The sequence below is a fragment of the Vicugna pacos genome, chromosome 22 (genome assembly GCF_048564905.1).
Source record: "Vicugna pacos chromosome 22, VicPac4, whole genome shotgun sequence".
Taxonomy (NCBI): Eukaryota; Metazoa; Chordata; class Mammalia; order Artiodactyla; family Camelidae; genus Vicugna; species Vicugna pacos.
In genome coordinates this window covers 28019600-28037435 of record NC_133008.1, presented here as the reverse complement: position 1 = coordinate 28037435, position 17836 = coordinate 28019600, and the positions used below count along the sequence as shown (strand labels likewise).

Here is a 17836-nt window from a genome sequence, read left to right as displayed (position 1 = left end):
AACCCGTCCCGCTCCCGATCAGCCTTGCCCACTCCCTGCCGCACGTGGCTGAGGCTCTGGCTCCCGGGGACGGGTCTGCACACACGCTCGGCGTTGATAAAATGAATGTCTAGTGAGTGGCTGCATGGAGAGACACGTGTGGCATCTGGCAGGTGCCCAGAAAGTACTCCCTGGGTTCTGCGTTTTGGTTCAGAGTGTGTTAGTTAAGATTCCCCACCCCCGACCCCCACATTCGTGCCCAGGTCCCATTTCCGGGTGAAGGCGTTTAACGTGAAGGCGAGTTTGTGCAGCGCCAGGCCTCGGCGCAGCGGCGCGTCGCATGCATCAAGCCACAGAAGCCCCCTGCGGGCCCCAGGGCGCACCACATGCTTCCCGCCCCGCGCGCCCCGCGCGCACGTCCCACAGGTGAGGCGTACCTGGTGTCCTCCGCGCCAGGGCCTGAGGAGGATTTTCTGTGAAAACAAAACCAACTGCTTTGAGGACAGACAGAAGTTCTTCAGACAGACCTCGGCTTCTGACGGCCCGGTAGCCACATTCTGTACCAGCAGCCCAAGGGCGCCCTGCCCTTGCCTACGGACCACTGTTTCCCATCACCTGAATCACGTCTTCCCAGCAGGTGCAGAGAACACAGCAAGGAGGGGTGGGGGCAGTCAGAGAAAACGCACCCCCCTTCCAGAGACCTGGCCATCTGGGGTTGCCTCTGGATGTCAGACTCGACTACCTTTAAACACCACCACTGACCCAGCCTCTTCCTTAAGTCTGGCAGCTTTTTAACGTGTGAAACAGTAACCGCCTCAACGCCCGGGCTGGGACACTCAGTGCTCTTCTGGCCTCAGGATGAGGGATGAGAATGCAAGAAAGAGGGAAAAGGAGAAGTGTTACGTATTGATGGTGCCGGGGAAGCATCTACCAAGCGCAGAGGGAGGTATCTGAAGAGACCCAGTCTAGAATCTTGTTCTATCCCAGTGTAAACCTCTGGGGGTTTCAGTCCACTTTGGAAACAGCCAATTGGACCGGACTTTTCTGGGTAGCTGTCTGGTGAAGTCTGTAAAGGGAAGAGGTCAAGGGTGGAGAGGGAGGGGGCGGATCAGAGTCCACATCACACATTTACTGTGAAAACCTGGGCAGTCACTCATCAGCTAAAAAAAATAATAAAAATAAAAACAAAAACAGGTTTCAGACCCAAAACAGGGAGATGGCTGCTGCTTCAGTGGGTTACTAGGAAGGTTCTTGAAACCATCTGACGCAGACGGTGCTACCGGCGTCTCGTGGGGAGAGGCCAGGGGTGCTACCCAACATCCTGCAACGCACAGCATGGTCCCCGCCACAAAGTATGAACTGGCTCCAAATACCAGGAGTGCCGAGGCTGAGAATCCCTGTAGGACTCGTGCAGACTCATAACCCTGACAGCAGGGACTCGTCTGCTCTCCACTTTACAGGTGGGTCAACTGGGGCACCGAGAGGGGCGGGGTAACCTGAAACCAACACGGCCTTCTACCTAAGTGTCTGCACGAAAGGCAAGGACGTATGGAAAACTGGGAGTCATTTTTATCACAAACCCTCGCTCCATAGATCAGGTGTACATCAGCATGCAAGCCCCTTCACTCACTAAGGGAAATATTTAAATAGGAGCAGCCTCTGGGGTTTTGAAGAGGCCATGGAAAGTTCTGGAAGGATGAGAAGGTCACCAGATTTTAAAAAGAGAATGCACTGTGCTTGAGACAGTAACAAGTCAAGCACGGGGCCAGGCAGGCATTCCTCGGTAATCTAACCTAATAATTGAATCTGTCGATTATTAATTACTGTCTATAAGAATCTATCAGATAATAATTAACCACCGGTAATCTAATGGAGTTGGTTCCAGAACTCAGACTGAGGCCGGAGGCTGGGCTGAAGCGTTCATGAGACATCGGAAAGCAAGTGTGGAGTCTTTTCAGCTTTTTCCCCTGTTCTGATGGTCACGTGCTCTTCCTGGTCAGGAGCCTACGGAAATCACAAGATCTCGTCCTTCGCCCCGGGAAGCGGCTCAGCAAGGACTCTGCCCGCCCTCTGTGTCCCCACTTCATCTTGGTCCCTAAATAAGGTTCCCCAACCCCAAGCCAATGGCAAACCCTGACCTGGGGATGAAAACCACATTGTGCAGGTAATCCTCAAAAGTCTTCCGGAACGAGGATTCCTCCAGCTCCTTCAGGATCTGAGAGTCAGTCTTCGGGCAGGAGCAGCACTCCCCGGCAGCCTCCTCGTACTCGGTCTGATTGTGCTTCTGGGAGCCCTCAGACTCAAACGGCGGAGACCAGGTCCGGGACGGCAGCTTCAGCCCTAGAGGAGCGCAGGGCAGGTGAGTTCAGGTCTCCGCCTGACACACACCCCTACCCTGAGCGAAGGGGGCTTTCTCAGAGTGGCTGGGCACACGGGCCAGAGCTCTCCCACGTTCGACTGGGGAAAATCAGATCACTCACTGGAGGGTCCTGACACTGTCAACTGAGAAGGTTCCTGTCAACGTACAGCAGGAAGCTGTCAGACACCATAACCCCACAGGGCTAGAGGCTTAAGGAAACCAGGCATGTCCCTGCCTTCATGGAACTTACATTCTAATGGGTGAGCTGCATCAGGGCAGCGGGGGAGGAATACAAAAATAAAAAGTAAATATAATAGAGACATATGCTGTGGGTCAGAGGGCACGGTGAAAGGACACAGGGTGGCTGGGGGAATAGTTCAGAGAAAGTGACCACTAAGCAGTCTCCAATTAAGTACAAGAATGAGCCATGCACATACCTTGGTGTAAAGCAATTCAGACAGCAAAGAGCAAGTGCAAAGGCCCTGAGGTAGGAGTTGCCTTGGCATATCAGAAGACACCAAGGACCCAGTGTAGCTAGAAGGGGATGAGGGAGAGAATGCTGAGGGATGGGATTAGAAAAGGATAGGGGGCCCAAGTCACAGTTAAATGGATGAATGACACAATCATCAATCAACCACGTAAAGCGTGGAGAGGGCAGAGCAGAATTCCACATGGTCCGACTTACAGACCCAGTGGTTAGACTGAGCAGTCAAACTGTGCAGCACAAATGAAAGACTCTACAGTCATTCAGGAAAACAGAAGTCAGATTAGGGCAGTGGTTCTCAGGGGGCGGGCAGGAGGGGGGAGTGATTCTGCGCTACACCCCACCCCCTACCACTGGGCAAGGTCTGGGAACATTTTTTGCTGTCAGGGCTGTCTGGGGAGACAAGGGGACGAAAGGCATCCGATGGGTGTCGGCCAGCAATATTCAGCATCCTACCTTACACAGGACAGCCTCCACCACAAAGAATTATCCTGCCCCAAATGTCAACAGTGGTGAGACAGAGAAACTGTGGGCTCAGGACATGAGAGAAAATTGGGGGAAGAAATTTTTCAAAGAGGCACAGAAAAGGGAATTTTAAAAAGAAAGAGAGAAAAAAAAAAAAAAGAACAACTTCTCAAGGTAGTGCTCTTAAAAATACCACACTGCTTTTTTAAGGACCACAGCTGGTATGTCTTGACCCCTGAGGTCGGGTCCGGGGAATGCTTGCCGCCTGTTGAGTGAGCACAGCCACGCGGTTGGTTCAGCCTCAAGGATGCAGGCTACTCCTTAAGGGCAAAAACAGTGCCCTCAGTGGTGGGAGGCTACTCAGCGAGGGGAATTCCATTCCTTCCTCTCTCCTTTAATGGCTCCGGCAGACAGTGAGCTCTAAGTAGCTCCCTGAGAATGGTGAGTACCCACTCGGAAGCCCAAGTATTTATACAGTTTTGGAAATACTTAAAAATACTTCTTACGTTTATTAATAGGCATGGAATAACCCGTCTGGTTTAGCTGTTAGAAGGGCTATTGATGGCACTATGGATGGGAAAAAAACCTTAATTTCCTCAGTAAAGGGGGCTCCTGACATTTTTTTCTGGGGAGGAGGGGTCTTTTGAGGAGGCACAGGCCTAGCGTCTGACACGTGTCACTCTTCCCAGCACCCACTGCACGACGCTTGCGGCCCCTACGGATTCCCTGTGACTATGAAATATAATGAAGCGTCTAAGACAGTCACACCCATAGAGACAAAGCAGAAAGGTGAGCGCTGGGGGGCGCGGGAGGGGGAGGGGGAGTCCGTGGTGACTGGGGACAGAGTTTAAGTTTGGGAAGATGAGAAAGTTCTGGAGTTGATGGTGGGGATGGTTGCACAACGATGTGAATGTGCTTAATGTCACCGAGCTGGGCACTAAAAACTGGTTAAAACAGGGAGTGGGGAGGGTGTAGCTCAGTGGTGGAGTGTGTGCTTAGCATGCGCGAGGTCCTGGGTTCAATCCCTAGTACCTCCATTAAAAATTTTTTTAAATAAACAAACAAATAAATAAACCTAATTACCTGCCCCCCCCAAAACAACAATAAAAGACTCAATAAATTTTAAAAATGGTTAAAGTGGTAAGTTTTATGTTATGTGTGCTTTACAATAACCAACACAGAGTTGGTAAGACCATTGTATAGTTGGCATATGCTGAGGGAGTGGAACCTAGAAGTTCTCACCAACAAACAAGCAAACGGTAAATACATGATGTGGTGGATACATGAATTCACTGGACGGGAGGAATCCCTTCACAATGCATATGTGTATAAAACTCATCACAGTTTACACATTAAACATCTTGCCATTTTACCTGTCAATCATAACTCCATAAAGTTGGGGGGGGAAATCACTTGTGATACGAAAGGAAGCTACTGCTGGTCGCGGTTAGTAAGTGATTTGTCTCGTGTGTGTTAGGAAGGTTATTTCTTTGTGTGTGTATTTGGTTTTTTTTAGCCGTGGCAAAATACACATCACATCAAATTTACCATCTTAATCATTTTTAAGTGTACGATTCAGTGGCATTGAGCACACTGACGTTACCGGGCAGCCATCCCCACCCTCTACCTCCAGAACTTTCTCATCTTCCCAAACTGAAACTCTGTCCCCATGAAACTCTCATCCCCTCCCCCAGCCCTGGCCCCGCCGGCTCCTTCCTGTCTCCATGGAAGCGACTCCTCTAGGGACCTGATATAATACAATATCTGTCCTTGGTACCTAAGTTTATTTTTAATGACATAAACTTTGGCATCATTACGAATAAAGCCATGTTGAAATAGTCATGTTGTAATGATAGATTTCAACTTCCAGAATGAAAGCTGTTGCTCTTGAAAAAAAAAAAATGCTTTGCCTGCCCGGCTGCTGGTGGCGGTTTCGGTTACTCGAAGGCAGGGCCAACGGCTCACAGCTGAGACCATGACTTTGCTTGCTCTCGAGTTATATAAAGCATCCAAGGAGATAAATCACGTTTGCAACCCTCTGCTCAGGCGGGAGATGAGGTCACAGGCACACACATAGCACATGCTCTGACAGCTGGGACCGCTCCCAGAGATCATCTGGCCTCCCGCCCCTTCTCCCCAAAAGGAGGCAGCCGATGGCAAGCCGGGTGACCGCCCGAAGCCCTGCAGCGGGTCAAAGGTCGTCGAGCCAGGAGCAGACCTCAGGTTCCCGACCTCACCCACACCTCGCCCGCGGCCCCGAGGCCTGAGGATACCGCTAACTCAAAAAATCTAAAGGAAAATATATACAAACAAACAAAACCCACTAAAGAGAAAAAAAAATGACTTCTGTTTCTCCGATTTGATGGGCTTTTTAAAAACCCAGTTTTAAAATAAACTAATTTACACAAACTCATTTGGGGCTTCAAATAGTTTTCCATTTTTCTGTAGATGGATGGAAGCCCATTAAATAAACAAGATTAAAGACTGGAAAAAACCTGTCATGAGGGTACATGTTTAATGGGACGCACAGGAGGGAACCGGTTATCACTCTCTGCTGTCTCCGATCCTTAAAGCTTAAGGGTCTACGATGCGGGGCCAGACTTCCGCCCTGACTTTGTCTGTCACCGCCGCACACATCGGCGGGCCTGCACCTTAGCAGGGGAGCCCTGCTTGGGTTAACACAGCTACACCCCGACTGGGGGAGGCGGACGGGGTGGGGGAGAAAGTTCCACAGGGAAGTGGTGCCAAGACGTAGGGAGTGTCTGATTCCGACCCGAGTCTTCAGAGCATGTTCTCGGGCTGTGATGTTTAGAAATGTGTGCAGAACTCCTCTTACTGAGCTGCGCAGATACGGCGTTTTTCCACAAACCGGAGATCTGTGGCAACCCTGCCTTGAGCAAGTCTATAGGCACCATTTTTCCAACTGCATTTTTTCCCTTCATGTCTCCACGTTATGTTCTGGCAATTCTGGCGATGTTTCCAACTTTTTCATTGTGATTATATTTGCTTTGGTGATCAGGGATCAGTCATCTTTGATGTTACTATTGTAATTGTTTTGGCAATTTTTTTAGCAATAAAGTACTCTTTTTTTTAGCAATAAAGTATTCTTAATTAAGGTATGTACCCTTTTTTTATATCTAATGCTATTGCATATTTAATACACTTCAGTATAGTGTAAACATAATTTTTATAGGCACTGGGAAACAAACAAACAAACAAATCACACGACTCACTTTATTGCAGGGGTCTGGAACGGAACACACGATGTCTCTGAGGTCTGCCTGTATGTGTGTTTTCGCAGGAGACCAAAGGGAATGTGTGCACCCACATGCACTTGTACGCACACTGGGAAATGGGAGGAGGGGAGAGAACAAAGCAGGTCCAGTGTGTAAAACCAGCCCCTCCCGCGCCTCTGCCTGCACTCACCTTTGAGGCAATAATCCAATTCATACAGCTCGCTGTCTTCCGCCTGCCTCTCCCAGAAAACCAGGTAGTGTGTGATGTTGCCGTTGGGGTCAGAGGGAGGCTTCCACTTCAGAATAATCTGGGACGAGGAATTAGAAACCGAGATGGGATCCAGCGGGACGGAAGGATCTGCGCAGGGGAAAGGAAACAGGTCCACGGTGAGGAGGAGGGCGCATGGGTTACAAAATTTCAGTCCATTCAAACCACAGCTTTTGTAGATGACATAGCCATTCGTGTTCAACCACTGATGCAACCAACATTCATCGCGCTCCAACTCTATGCCAAGCTTTCTCTGTTCTGGGCCCTGGCAAGGTGCTGGGGATGGTAGAAATAGACAAACTCACATTTTCTGGTTATGATTAGCCCCAAATGGAACCCAGTCATGACAGGGCAAATTCCAGCACTAAGATGTCACTCAAGCGTGTCCCTGAGCTGGCAGCCCATTTAACATCCCCTTAAAATGCACCACCTTTGGGTGGTGGAAGGAGTCAGTGAGGGATGGGGCCAGGGCGGGGGTGTGGTCTCAAAGCAGAGGACACAGTGTATCCAAACGCCTGGGAGCTGGCAGTTCCTGGAAACTATTCATCCTTTGGTGTCGCTGGAGGGTACAGGATAAGAGGGCAGTAACCAAAAAAGCTGGGGCTGGTGCATAAAGTTTGGACTCTATCCTACGGGACAGGATTTCTCACCCCTGGCACTACTGATGTGCAGGACTAGGTCATTCTCATGGGGGCCATCCTGTGCATTGTGGGGTGTTGAGCAGCATCCCTGGCCTCCACTCACTAGATGCCAGCAGCCCCACCTCCGCAGTCATGACAACCAAAAATGTCTCCAGACATCGCCAAATGCCTCCTATCACAGTGGCCGGAGAGGACTTAACGCTTGATGGAAATATAACTGAATTGCTATAAAATCCTCCAGTGCGCCACCCCCACCTCAAAAATTGGAGATGGGGGAGGGGCACAGAGGTGAAACCAAAATGGCAATATATGGAGAATTGTTGGAGCTGAGAGATGGTTATTACGTGGGAGGAGGGGTGTCATTTTCTTCTTTTGTAAATACTTGAAAATTTTCCATAATGGGAAGAAGAAATACATGTTCCCCTCTGGTGTCTTATTGCCACCGCCACATCTTATGAAATTATAAACCTCAGTGCCCGGCTCTTTCAGAAGCCAATAACCACGCGAAAGAGCATTTTAGATGACGTCACTGTGTCAGCCTGTTAAAGGCGAAACGTGTGACTCATGCACAGATTCACATCCACAAGAAACGCTTACTAGTGGCATCTGTCTGGACATAGATGATGTCACTCTTGGCCCCGTACGTGCGGCGTTCGTCAGAAAAGGTGACCAAGGTCTTGACAAAGATGGCGTACTGGGTCCAGGGCTTGAGACCCCGCATCAGCCACCCGGGGTGGTTCTGTGACTTGGGGTCATTGGACCTCATCGGCGGGTCAATGTCCACCACCGTCCAGCTGTTGGAGCCGCACGCATCCTGTCCATCGAACTCCGTCACGTTCTGATAAGGGCTTTCAAGACAAGAACAGGAAAAGGCGGTTACCATTTCTCAATTACAGCCCTGAAGACCAAAGAGACGTGGCCAGGGAAGTTACATCGTGTAGGGGTGTGTTCCTGTTCGCCAACGGTCTTGTGCCACGAGGGAAGAGCACATAGGAACGGCCAAAGAGAAAGGGACCACTTTCCTCGTGTCTCAGTTTCCCAATAAGAAGAATGACGATGGTGATACCAACTGCCTGACTTATAGGTAAGATGACACCAGAGGACTCGTGTGACTTCTCGGCACACAGCCTGGCACCTGGTCAATCTTGAGAGATGGAACAATCATTCCTCTTCACACTCTCACCACTTCCATTATCTTCCTTTAAAATTTCAGCACAGTCAAAACTCAAAACGACGGGGTGTAACTGAGTGGGGGCAGAGTTTCTGCGTGGGGTGACGAATAAATTCTGGAGGTGGACGGCCGTGATGGCCGCTCAACACCGTGGACGTACTTAACGCCGCGAGCTCTACCCTTAAGCCTAGTTAACACGCTCAGTTTTACGTTGCGTATGTTTCACCCCGATTTTTTTGAATGTTGAAAAAAATAAACTTTAAAAAAAATCTGCTAAGCAGACAGAGCAACTTTTTGTGGAAGGCGTCTGGTGAGAGGCGCATCTAAGAAACTAAATGGAATCTCGCTATAGGAAACTGCCCAATCTGGACTTCCAAAAGAAACCCGTCCGCTTCAGTGTTCTGGCTCTGGGCTCTGGGCAAAGGGCAGCGTTCCTGGTGGCACACCCCATCCGCCGGTGAGACCCGACGGAGGAGCCTGTGGTATTTACTCCCCGAGTGCGAAGGCGACAGAGAGGAGCCTCCGGCGGGGCCATCTGAGCCCAGAAGCAACCAGCACGCCTCTTTCACCTTCTACTTACGCCTCTTTGTAGAAAAGCATGAACCCCAAGAGATCACGGAAGTCAGGGGGCCAATAGGGCTCCCATTTCAGCAAGATCTTGTCATGAGATGTCCGAATGTAAGAGAATTTAAGTAATTCGTTTTCACCTGGGAAGGTTAAAAAAAAAAAAGACTCAGTATCAGAATTAAATAATTTGTTTCAGCCCGAAGTTGGGGACCCTATACTTCCAAGAGCGTCCGTGAGAAGGAGGCTGTCAGTCTGATGTTCCCTTGACAGGTCTCATCCCCACGTGCCTCCCCCGGGTTCAGAAGTAAGACTGGGACGTGCACGGTGGTCCCGGCTGCAAGACAGTCACTTGGCCAGAGGCTCAGGGGAGTAGCAGCGGTCAGCGCCAGCATGAAGACCAAGGGCCAGCAGTTACTGGGAAAGGGGGCTTTGGGAATAATGTTTGTCCTGACACGATTTGTCTTGCATATGCGACTTCCATGCCTGACGTTTGAGAAGTCGTAACTGCAGGGCAGATGGACACACGCCAAGTGGGTTTAGAGACTGTGCAGGTCATTATACTTTGGAGAGAAAGTTCTTTGGAAAGATGATGCCTCGGAGAGAGTAGTTCCCTCTGCCCGAAGGCAAGCCCTCTCTTGAGTTCCACCCTAATTGCTGTCTCTCTCTCCGCCCCCCGAATTCCCTTGGACCACATTCTGCCATAGGGAACTGACTCAGCATGGAAGCCCTGGCACTTCAGCCCCCAGATACCCCCTCAGGAGAAAACCTGTGAGCATCCTGCATGAGAGGACCACAGTCAGCTGACGGTGCCTGGCTGTGGCAACTGCAGAATGTGCTGTCACATTTGAGCCAAGGCCACATTTAAGGGAGGTGTCATTCATTCATTCATTCAGTGCTTATGTGGCACCTTCCAGTATCAGGCACTGGGTTTTGGTTTTTGGCAAAGAGGTAAGATGTACAGCACCTGTCCTCAGTGTCAGAGAGCCTGTCACACACACAGTTGTACTCGTTCGTTGTGCGGAAGTGCACTTCCCCTGGGGACCAGTGTGGTGGGGGGTGGGGGCAGCCACATCATCTAGTCCATGCGCTGGAAAGAGCACAGCATCACCACTTACAGGACGCCTGGTCCCCATTGGTCTTCAGGGCAATGTCGTTTCTCTCCTGGCGCCCCTTGGTTCCTGAAACTTCCTCCATCTTGTGAATTTCCGACAAGCAGAGCTTGGGGTTATAGTGGAAGAACAGCTTCCCCTGCGTGATGCTGAGGTTGTGTTTGCTCCAGTCCCACAGCTGCCTTAGGTTCTGGTTGTCCAAGGCGTAGAAGGAGTAGTTCCTGCGGGGACACACAGACGCGCCTCGTCAGCCAGCTTGGCGTCTCCAACTCCAGTCGGCGGGGCCGCGGCTGGAGCTGACCTCACTCAGGGCTGCGTCCTCAGTCCTGACCACGCGCCTGACACCTACTCGCTCCCATGGTGAATGGAAGGCGGGGGTACGGGGGAAGCTGGGGAGGTCTTCGTGGCCGGGAAGGTGTCTGAGCTAAGTCTTGTCGGGGAGGAGGGTACGACTGTGATGGATTGAGACATGGGCTTTGCAAAGCGGAAAGATTAAAGACACAGAGGCATCCGAGCTGGGACCAGGGGAGAGCAAAGGCGCCTGCTCCGGCCGACAGGTGACAGGCAAAACTGGAGAGCTGCAGTGGGCCAAGCCCTCTAGGGTGCTGCACGCCAGACCGAGATCCAGAACACACGCCCTTCCTCGGCAGGCAGAAGGGGACCACTGAAGGTTTTATAACAACTCAGTAACTCAATCAGACCTGTGCCTTAGAACTATTAGTGGGCCACCAGCACATGGGGGACAGAAGACACAGAAGCCACACCTGGCTACTGAGCACCTGAAATGCAGCCCTTCTGAACTGCACTGGAAGTGAAAAACACAGATCTAAGGCTTCGCATGCAAAAACAGAATGTAAAAGATCTTCTTTATATATTTTCTTTATATTGAGTCCACATCCAAATAACATTTTAGATGTAATGGGTTGAGTAAAATGCATTATTAGAGTTCATTTCACCTATTTCTTTTAAAGTTTTTGCCACGTGGCTGCCAGGACACAGTCTCATGTGTGACTTGCATCATATTCCTGTCGGATGGCACAGGTCTCGTGCTAGGACCGGCCAGGAGATCATGGGAACAACCAAATGAAAGGTCTGAGCTTCAAGAATCAACATGAGCCAGTGATTCAAGAATGGAGTCTGAATAGTTCAGTGGGTTGGCTTCTCAAAAGCCGTTCACAGCCCCTCTTCCCTTGCTTTCCGCCACTGCACAGACTGGAAGAGGTAAACAGCCGCTCTCCCAGCCTCCCTTGCAGCTAGGGCGCAAAGTCTGGGCCACACCCCCGGTGGCTCCCCAAGAGAGACTATGAAATGGGTACCATTTCCTTGGCTGGATCTTTAGACGTGTTCTTACCCCCATTCCTTCCTCTCAGAACTGCTCCAGACACTTTCTCCTAGTGGATGTTCTGTTTGTTTGTCTGTTTGTTTTGGTTTTAAAACCCCCTAAGTTACGTGTAGTGACTATAGTTAATAATACCATACTGCATATTTGAAAATTGCTGAGAGAGTAGATCATAAAAGCTGTCATCACAAGGGAAAATAAAAATGTGACTATGTGTGGTGACGGATGTGAACTAGACTTATTGTGGTGATCATCCTGCAATATAGACAAAATAGTGAATCATGAAGCTGTTCACCTGAAACTAATATAATGTTATATGTCGATTATCTCATTAAAAAAAAAACTCGGGTTTTCTTTTTCCTCCAATTTTACTGAGATATTATTGACATATAACGTTGTATTTGTCAATATACATATATTGTGAAATGATTACCTTAATAAGTTGAGTTAACCTCCACTGTCTCATATAGTTTTTAAAAAATTGTTTCTTGTGATGAGAACTTTTAAGATTTATTCTCTTAACAACTTTCAAACATATAACACAGTATTGTTAACTACAGTCACCATGCTGTACATTCCAGCCCCAGAACTTACTCATCTCACCAGTGGAAGTTTGTACCTCTGGACCCCCTTCAACCATTTCCCCCACCCGTCAGCCCCTGGTGCCACCAATCTGTTCTGTCTGACTTGTTTCACTTAGTCTCATGCCCTCAAGGTCTGCCCATGGCACTGCAAATAGCAAGATGTCCTTCTTTTTTATGGCTAAATAATATTCCAGTGTATATATAGACCACACCTTCTTCATCCATTCATCCATCAATGGACACTTAGGTTGTTTCCATGTCTTGGCAGAAACCCCTACGTTTTTTCTAACTCATGAACTTCCTGGTGAGCGACTGGGCCACAGGCACAAAGTCAGGCTCACGTACCCAATCTCCAAGGTCTCTCCTCGAATCAGACGTAACTTCCGGAAGAAGGAAAGTGACACGAGGGCGTAGGACCGGCGGATTTTCAGGTACCCTGAAATTTCTTCAATGAGTCCAAGGTTGGCCTCCAGCTCAGCTGCCAGATTGTCTAAGGAAAGGAGAGGATATCCGTGGGTTTCTGCTGAGATACATTAACCTTCCCGTAATTGCCCGTGGTGAAGACTTAACCCACAGGCTGAGGATGACTCTGACGCACCCTGCTCGAAGCACACCTGCAAGGCACAGGTGAGCAGTTACAGCAAAGACCGTGCTGCCCACAAAGCTGAAGGTATCTGTTATAGTCCCTTCATAAGAAAAGGCGGCCGACCCTCACCCCTCCGTCAGCCCACTCTGGCGCCCTTCGTAGCGTGGACCACCACCTGGGTTTACATTATACGTGCGTTTGTTTATTTGCAAGACCCACCACGTGCGGACTTCGCCTCGTTCACGGTGAGTATTCAGTATATGTTAGCTGGATGAACAAGCAAAGGAGTGCCTTTCTGCCTGTGACAGAGTTTCTGGAAACACAGTCCCCAGACCTGCATGTTGCTTGCTTGTTAAAAATATAAATTCCTGCCATCCCAACATGCAGCTTGGAAATTCAGAATCTCGGGGGGGAGGGCAGGACTGAGCTGTGAACTTCAGACTTGGAACTCCTTGCACGCCTCCGCTGAGGGGCATCTGGGCTGTTTGCTTTCTGTGCTCTCAGGGAGAGTGGGTCCCCGCAGCCAGCGCCCCTGCCACCCCCCCCCAGGGCACTCACTGCCCCCTCGAATGTTGATGATTAAGCTCCCGTTGACAATGGTGCAGCCTCGGAGCTCCTGGGCGGACGTCACCGAGTCGATGGTCTTCTCGCCTTCCAGGAGGTGGCAGACCTTGGGACAGGGGCCCAGGCACGGAGTGCACATCAAGCTGCGGAAAGAGTGGGGAGAGAGAGGTCAGGGTACACAGGAACACACACACACACACACGCACGGCAGGCTGCACACGGTCCCAGGTGACGGGACCTCCACTGTCACCCTCAGGCAGGGTGCTTTGACCATCGATAGCACTGTTGATATTTGGGGCAGGAGAAGTCTCCACCGCGGGGGACTGTCCTGAGCATTTAAGGGTGTTACGTAGCATCCCTGGGCTCCATCCACTCCAAGCCAGCAGCACCCCGACCACGGCACGACAGCCAAAACTGTCACCAAACGTAGCCCCTGGGGAAGGAGGGGCAAGCCGCCCCAGGCATCTCTCTGTGCCGGCAAGTCCTACTCTGAAGTCGAAGGACTCATGCTTTTACGACAAAGCCAGCGGGACTCGTGGCGTTATCATGGTGATGGGAACTACACAGAGCTTTGCCGCTATGTGGACGTGGCAAAGCTGATGCCGTCACCCATCTAGCTGAACTCAGGCTGCTCCTGCAGGATGATGGGACATTGGCTGTGCTGTGTGGGGTTTGACAGGAACTTCCCGGAAGGAGAAACTGTCTTCCTTCTGGAGTATTTAAGAGGGTATTGCTATATTGTAGCATGGGGCAAGGGGTGAGGAAGAGGCTGTCTGAGAATAAAACCAGCAGGGAGAGAAATAGAGCCAAGAGCGGAATGCAATTGATCAGATACATCCCTTGAGCTCCTGGATACAGCTGAACCTGAAGCCATTCCCTGAACGTTTTGGTTTCAGTCACCAATAGACTCATTTAATCTTGCTTAAGCCAGTTTGAGTTGGGCTTTTGTTGCATGAAACCTCAAGATTCCCAGCTGTTACATCCTCCAGGTCTGTGGCCTCATCGGTGAAATGGAGCCAATAACAGAGCCTGCCTCACAGGCGGGTGATGAGGTCGAGGTAACACATACCCCCTAAAGCACTTGGCACATAGAAAACAAACACCATTAGTCCCTTGCGAGGACATCACTTTTTACCTTGGAACTGTCACTACTGTTGTGTCCACGCTCCTGCATATTCTTAGCTTTGTGATGCTGGTATAGTAAAGAACACATCTGGTCTTTGTCCTGGGTCCTGGCACAGAGCTTCAAAGAGCCCTTGGAATTTCCTGAGTAATAGGAGCATCTTTGTTGTGCTAATGAGGAGTGGCGGTCCCTACTCACTTCAGGATGGGGGTTGGTTACCAGAAAGACCAAATACTTGACCTCCAGAGAGAGAAGAGGGGCTGGGAATGGAGTCCAAACCTGTGGCCAGTGATTTAGTCAATCACACCAACGTAGTAAGACCCCAGTGAAAACTCTGGACACCAGCCGAGTTCAGTTTTCTGGCCAGTGAATACACTGACGTACTGGAAGGGCGATGTTTCTGATCCCACGAGGGCATGGAAGCCCTGTCTCTGGAATTCTCCCAGCCCTCACCTACGAGCATCCTTAATAATAAAGGTATGAGAGCCTCATATGCCTCTCTTTGACTGCTGAGGCCGTCTTATTTCAAAAGACATCTGTCTTGAATAAATGTCTCGCCAGCTCTGTGACACAGCCACTAGCAAAACAACCAGATAAGGAACGAGGTTGCCCCCATCCTTCTTCAGAAACCCTGGGCAACCTAGATAATGACCAAGCTTCTCCTTCCCTGTGCCCAGCTCCTGCCCTTAAGCTTTAAATTGACCATCAAGTGAACCCATACAGCCCTCGACATTCCACCCTTGGACTCTAACAGAAGCAGACCCAGAGGTGTTTCTCTGTGCTCAGGACCAAAAGAAAGTATAGCCCCCCCACCCCTTTTAAGCTCTGAGTGTTGTTCTAACAAGTTACTGAACCCAGAGGGTTTGTGGGAGCCCCCAAAGTTGTAGCCAGCTGATCAGAAGTGTGGGTGGCCTGGGAACCGCCCCCCCCCAACAAAGCGTGGCTGGTATCTGACATAAAGCCAGCCTGGTGGAGGACCAGGCCTTTCCCTCGTGGCGCTGACGCTCACTCCAGGTGGCCGATGTCGAAGTCTACTGTAGTACACCCAGCTGGTGTCAGAACAGCTGGGGTGGAAGCGGAAGACTGACCAAATGTTTGGGTTCTTTTGTTGGTTCTGCAAATATTCCCTGAGCCCTTATCATGGGATAGGTGACACTCTAAGCCAGGGATAAGCAAACTATGGCCCGCGGGCCACCGCCAGCTGGCCACCTGTTGTTCTAAACAGCATTATATTGGAACACAGCCACACCCCCTGGTTTGTGTATCATCTATGGCTGCTCTCATGCTATTCAGCCAGAGTAGAGGAGCTGCAACAGAGACCATATGGCCCTCAGAGCTGGAAATATTTACTATCCGGCCCTTTGCCAGTGCCCATTCTAAACTGCAGGCACACAGGAGTGGACAAACAACCTGCTTTCCCTGTGGGAAACGGCTTCTTTTCAGCCCTTCCCACTGACAGGTGGAGTCCGCTTCCTCATCCACTGAACTTGGACTTGGCCACATGAATTGCTTTGGCCAATGGTACATGAGCAAATGTGATACAGCAGAGGCTTAAAAAGGACTTGCACCTTGAAGCATGCATGCCCTTCTGGGCTACACATGGAGAGAGGCCCCAGCTGCCCATCCATGCTATGAGAGGCTAGCCTGTACTAGCTAATCAGAGCTGATCCACCCCAAGCCAGACAAACTGCCAGTCAACCCATAAAGTCATTAGAAATCATAAGTGAGCATCATCTTAAGTCACCAAGCATTGATGTGGTTTGTTACACAGCAAGAGCAAGCTGATACACTTGAGAAGTGTGTGGTCTAGTTGGAGAAAATTAATAAATTGACAATTAAAAGATCAGCTAGTGGTAGATGCCATGAAAAGAGTTAAAGTGGAGTGGTATGGCAAAGAGTAGTTGGATGGCTAATACAGACAGTGTGGTCACACAAGGAAGGATTCTCAAACAAAGTGACTTTTTAAAGCTGTGACCTGGATGACAAGAAGAAGCCATGCAAAGATCAAGGGACAGAGCATTCTAGGGAGAGGGAACAGGGATGCCCCACACCTACCGCATACTTAACATGCACCCCAAATATCAAGTCGTCCTCATCTCACTACAGAGCACCCCACCAGGAACCTCAGAGCGACCATAGTTGGCAAGGTCTCTTCATGAACCCACGTGGTTTCCCAGACCTCTGGTCTAAAAACACCAAGAACTATTTCCCAGATAAGCCACAAGAATGGAGGAAAACATATCTGGCCCTATTTGATATCAAACCACATTAGAAAACACGACAGTACTAAAGTCTTTCACACACACACAAAAAGCTTCCAAAGGAGAAAAAGAATTTTTTTTAACCTACAAAGGAAAATATTGCCATGATGGCTCATAATTAATATCCCTCACTTTCCCCTCATTCACTCAGTAAAGGTCCGAAGCATTACAGGATGAGCTGTCAGTTTCCTGGGGCTTCAATCCCGGGGCCCCTGCCATCAGCAAGAGCATCAAAGGAGGTCACTTTATTTTTCAGGTCTTAGTGATGATCAGAAAAAAAAAAAAATAGAACAACGTTCATTTAAAGCCAATGTCTTTTAGACAAACATCTCGCCGGATGTTAATACCCATGCTTTATTTCAATGGGGAAAAAAACAGAAATAAATCAAAAGGAATATGGTCATTTTCCCAACCTTACTGATAAACTGACCCAAAAAAGAAAAAACAGCTCTGTCTGGCACACAGGTGATTTATAGAAGCCTATTTTTGGTCAACAAAGCCACTCGATAGGTTTTATCAAAAACGTATAAAACAAAACATATTGTACTTGCAGGTTTCACAAACACTCCAAAGAGGCTCATAAGAACCGAAATATTGTTTTCCTTCCTACCCTCCCCACCCAGGGAAATAAAATTTCCCACCAGAACACTCTCATTTGGCTAATTTTCAAGTCTGAAGAGGAAGATTTTTTACGTAAGCAGGTCAGCTCAAGGCCCCTCAACGTGCGTCTGTTTCTGATTTGTTTTTGTGTTGTATGTGTGTGTGTCGGGGGGGTGTTTTTCAAACCCTCAGCACAAAAACCAGGAAACAGATTTTTTAAACTTGGTTACAGCCCCAAGACACCGAAATAGCTCATCTGAGAAGCTAACAGCCTGAACAAAAAGTCTCAGACATGCGTAGGAAATCTGACTCACCCCCAGGGGAGAGAAAACCCTGCTATTTCTTACCCAAATAGTAGGAAATGGTTTGACGGTACTGTCCTTCAAAATACGATAAAGCCTTGAGAATAATCTAGAAGTGAGTCTGTTCCTGCTCGTACTCCAGGCTAACCTCCGCACACCATCCAGCTCCAGCTTAGAGAAAACATTTTAAAAAATCTG

At 49.5% G+C, this 17836-nt stretch overlaps 1 protein-coding gene across 2 annotated transcripts in view; it reads right to left on the bottom strand.

Moving 5' to 3' along the window:
• INSR (insulin receptor) overlaps positions 1 to 17836 on the bottom strand; it is a 112687-nt gene that overhangs the window by 25466 nt on the left and 69385 nt on the right. For both annotated transcript variants that reach the window (XM_031689832.2, XM_031689833.2), the window contains exons 4-11: positions 13347 to 13495; positions 12548 to 12692; positions 10286 to 10500; positions 9184 to 9310; positions 8030 to 8280; positions 6714 to 6881; positions 2118 to 2319; positions 417 to 452 (exon numbers count right to left, since the gene is read on the bottom strand). In XM_031689832.2, coding sequence (XP_031545692.1) covers positions 417 to 452; positions 2118 to 2319; positions 6714 to 6881; positions 8030 to 8280; positions 9184 to 9310; positions 10286 to 10500; positions 12548 to 12692; positions 13347 to 13495 — 1293 coding nt within the window. The remainder of the gene's footprint in view (positions 1 to 416; positions 453 to 2117; positions 2320 to 6713; positions 6882 to 8029; positions 8281 to 9183; positions 9311 to 10285; positions 10501 to 12547; positions 12693 to 13346; positions 13496 to 17836) is intronic.